At 31.6% G+C, this 4624-nt stretch overlaps 1 protein-coding gene across 1 annotated transcript; it reads right to left on the reverse strand.

Annotated features, from left to right (window-relative positions):
• Window positions 919-2659, reverse strand: LOC107636678 (lactosylceramide 4-alpha-galactosyltransferase-like). Its single transcript, XM_016340170.2, has 2 exons — window positions 1962-2659; window positions 919-1692 (listed from the first exon to the last, which is right to left on the reverse strand). Exons 1-2 carry the CDS (start codon window positions 2568-2570, stop codon window positions 1018-1020), a joined length of 1284 nt encoding a protein of 427 aa, XP_016195656.1. The 5' UTR covers window positions 2571-2659; the 3' UTR covers window positions 919-1017.

Here is a 4624-nt window from a genome sequence, read left to right on the forward strand (position 1 = left end):
GTGCCATCAGAGAAATGTTTATAGAATTGTGGGAGGAATAATGTGGCATTTGAGACATTAACGGGGAGACCCGCCCTAACCGTTGGCGGCCGATGGCAATGGCAGGGTGAGAAGGCCATTGATGAAGCTGATTGAATATTCATACCCTTGATCGTAGGGTGTTCATAGATCGAATTTGATCCATATTTTTATGGTATTTATTCGAATTTGATCCGAAAATTGCAGATATTAATTCGATCCGCATATTAATAAGACCGGATTGCGGATTTCATGCAGGCATCTGCATATCCGCGAATCTGCAAAAATAAATAAATAAATAAGTAAACATTATTTTTATGTTTTATTTCAACTAATAATTATTATATATATTGTATTATTTTATTTTTATTATTTAAAAAAATATATTTAATAATATTTTAAAAATAAATATATTTAAAAAAATAAAAATTTTATTGATATTTTTTCATAAAAATAATATTTTTAAAATATTTTTATGTTTTGCAAATATATCAGAAATTCAATCCGATTCGATCCACAAATATGCAGATTGAATCCAAGCTTAAAAATTGCGAATATTGGATTCGATTCGATAATTTTAACGCAGATCAAATCAAAATTTTGACCATATCAAATTCAATCTGTGTTTACTCCTACTTGACTCTTGTGCATAAGAAACGAGAAGGGTTACCTTGTTAGAATTTGTCATACCTTATATAAAGCAGAGTACACAAAGAAGCTTCACTTTACATTGAAATAAGAGTGATATAACATTATAACATTATATCATATCTAATGATAGGTTCATAGGTTTGTGACCAAAGTCTACTCTCTAAAATAGATTTATAAGAGTGAATATAGTGAAACTATAAAAAAAATTATAATACAAAAAAAATTAGATTTTAAAAAGAGACTAAATTTTTAAATAATCCATAAGATGATAAATAAAGTGAATAATCTTTTTCCCTGAAAATGATTCTAACGTATTTTTTTTTTCTGCAGGGAAAATAAATTACTTGACTAAGTCCTAGTAAAATTGGAGCAAGTAAGGCAATAATCAGTGAACAATTTTTCCATGACGCTTCCCTCTTCAATCGCAAGATCTCTGGTCTTCTTGTTCCACAAATGAAGTGCATAAGTCTTCCCTCCATAAATCAATTCCACAAACCTATTATCCACCCAAGTTGTTCCAGAATCAGTTGTAGGCTTCTTGTAATAGTCCTTAATCTTGTTCCAATCCACAGGGTAAAATGCACTAGGTGGCAAAACAGTTAAATTGTACCCCAGTTTATCTTCAACTACTCTCCCCACAACTCTAGTAACCAAATAAGGACCATTGTGACCCCATTTATTACCATCAAAACTTGATGCAAATTCTTCTAGTAAATCAAGTAGAATTGGATGTTTCATGTCAAATATCATAATTGCTGAGTTTAGCCTCAACCATTGTTTTGTCTCTAGATCAACAAATTGTGCTCCAATTGCATTTTTCAATTGTGACATATCCTTCACAAAGATCAAATCTGTGTCCAAATACACACCACCATACTTGTATAGCATTGCTAGCCTCATCAAATTTGAAAGGTTCTGAGATATCGGGATTGATCCAGGGTCCCTGTTGCCATTCTTGATCCCTTCAAGCCAAGATTGAGCTGGGGTATTCTTGACCAAGAATGGCAAATCCGGAGTAATTGCCTGCGGAGTAAGCAACTAATTTAGTCTTGAATAAATTGAAAATTCCAAATATTGATAGTTTTACTTTTAAACGAATGTTGACAATTTAGTCCTTCGAGAAAATTAAAAAAAAAAGAAAAACTCATGCATTATAGTTAGGAAAAGTGAAACAGAGATGGTATTATGAAATAAAGTAATCTTTCAAGTATCATGAATTTATTTTGGTCTTTTAGGAACTAAGCTGTTAATATCAATTGTTTTAGAACTAAATTCGTAGACTATTCTCTTACTTGAACTTTAAAGCCGCGGTCTAGGAGCGGTTTCAGGATCCGATAACCTCGTTTCGACTCCATGGATCTTGATAGGATCAGCAAGCATCCTTGAGGGTGGACCTTGAAAAGTGTGTCAAACGTTATGAAGTCCCTTTTGCAAAAATTCTTCGCCGGCGACAACCATATGGCGAAGAAAAATGTTGAGCAATTTTGAGTGAGGAAGCTGAGGACCCTTAAATGAAATGAAGCTGAAGACGAGTTATAGCTTGATTTGAGTATCTCATATTTAGGTAGGTTTTTCCTGAACCACGCCATTCTTTCTTGTTTTGTAACATTTTGTGGTGGAATTAGATTCTCTTCATTTTCTTCTTCTTCTTCTTCTTCTTCATGATTTTTTTCTATGGAAAGCTGAAGATTCACACCACTCTTTTCACCTTGATGAGTTTGTTTTTGCATTATGAATCCAAATGATGAGAGTGCTGGAGAACTAGAAATTATATCTATATCGGAATTGATGAAGAACATAGTGGCAACAATAAAGAAATAGAAGATAACAATTAATTTTGTAATGCGGTTTTGTAGCCCGTGATCATTGATATTCTCTGAGATTTTCTGATCAGCACCCATAATGGCTATTATGGTCTAAAGACCAAGTGTTTTTCTTTTTGTGCAATTATGTGAGAAACCTTAGGCAAGAATGAACATCTGTATTCCCTATTGACATACATTCACAAAATACTTTGAATATCATTTTACATCTATATTTAATCTTTTTGAAGTGTCTTTTTAATCACTTTAATATTTCCTGTCGTTTTAAGTAAGTTTACATTTATAAATATACATATGAATTTAAAGGAAATAATTAAAAAAATATTCATTTCAGATAAAAAAAATATCATATAAACTTACTTCTAATAACTCTTCTTTTTTTATACTTATTTTTTCTCCTTCATTTAATAAAACAATAAAACTATGCAACTAAGTAAAATATCAAGGTTGCAAGAACTGAATCAATCAATAAACCGATCGAATAAATAATTTAATAGTTCAATAGTTCAACCAAAATCCAACTATGATGGAACCGATTTAATTAAATATAAAATACAATTATTAAAAATTCAACAGCATAACCTCAACATATCAACAGCCATAGCAAAACAAGAACAGATGCCAGTTGCCAGTCAACAAGAAAAAGCCAAGGAACAAAAGACACAGCAAAACAAAATTAACAAACTCAAGAACACTAAACTCCAAAAAATTAACAATCAACGATAACTAACTTAGAAAATAAAAAATCACCTTGCATCTCTTATGACTTGAACACAATAAAAAAAATTGTTATCACTATAAACATAAAAAACCTACGAAAATGAACTCAAAATCAGAAGTTCAGAACAAAAGTACAAAATTAACTCTGAAATTTAACAATAATTTAATAATAATTAGCTCAACAAAAACAACAATCAACAATAAAAAAAATTAACTCAGAAAAACAACAATTAACTCAGAAAACAAGAATAACTAAAAATACTTTCCAGAGCACAGAGAACAGAGGTGAGGGAGAGGGAGCACGACGGACACACAAGATGGAGCGCAGCGAACTGGAGCAGTGAGGGCTAAAGTGCGGAAGAACAGGTTGTGCGATGGAGGAACGAGATGGTGGAGATGAGCTTGACTAGTGGCGACGGCAGAACATGGACTGTGCGATGAAGTTCCTGTGCGATGAAAGAACGAGGCGGAGGACCGACTCCTGGTTAACTCGGTCGAACTGGCCAATCTAGTCCAATTTTTAGAACACTGCAAAATACTTAATTAAATCCAATCAAAGTGTGATAGTGTTTTAAATCCACACATACTTCTTATTCTTCTTCTTCCTTACATCCATGTTGTTGTTGCTTTTTCTTCTTTTCGTCCTTTTTTCTCATTTTTTTCTTTCGTTATCATTGTCATCATCACCACCACCACTACCACTACCACTACCACTACCACTACCACCTCCTCTTCCTTCTTTTCTTATTTGAATTTCTTTCCTCCTTCCTTTTCCTTCTCCTCCATTATCGTTATTGTTATTGTCGTCATTGTCATCTTCTTCTTATGCGTATCATCGTTATCGTTGTCATTGTCGTTATCATTATCGTTATCGTTATGGTCGAATTTTTGCACTTATTCTGGTTAATTTCGCTACGTTATCTACAGATATTTTCACTTATTTTCTTTTCTATCAAAATTTATAAATCTGCAACTCAAGTCTTCATGAAATAAATTCTTAATTCTATCACATTATTTAGTTAAAAATTTCGGTGTTAGAATAAAGACATTTTGGTATTAGAATGAACACATTTCGGTGATATTTTTGTTTGTGGTAAGAATTCAAATAATTAGTGTGAACCTACATTCATTCAACTAAATAAGATTGCAATATATTATAGACATGTTCATGTAATATGAGAAGCAATACTCCTAAAAAAAAGAAATAAAAGTAACAGAAAGAAAGAAAGAAAGAAAGAAAGAAAGAAAGAAAGAAAGAAAGAAAGAAAGAAAGAAAGAAGAATAATAAGAAGCAAAAAAAATGTAGCATTAAAGAGGAAATTTATGTATTTTTGTAATAAAATTTCAATTTCAAAATTAAATTTTTGTGTTGTTTTATATATTAGATACATCGTCTTCTTATTCTGTGTAAA

This window comes from Arachis ipaensis, chromosome B04 (genome assembly GCF_000816755.2).
Source record: "Arachis ipaensis cultivar K30076 chromosome B04, Araip1.1, whole genome shotgun sequence".
Lineage (NCBI taxonomy): Eukaryota > Viridiplantae > Streptophyta > Magnoliopsida > Fabales > Fabaceae > Arachis > Arachis ipaensis.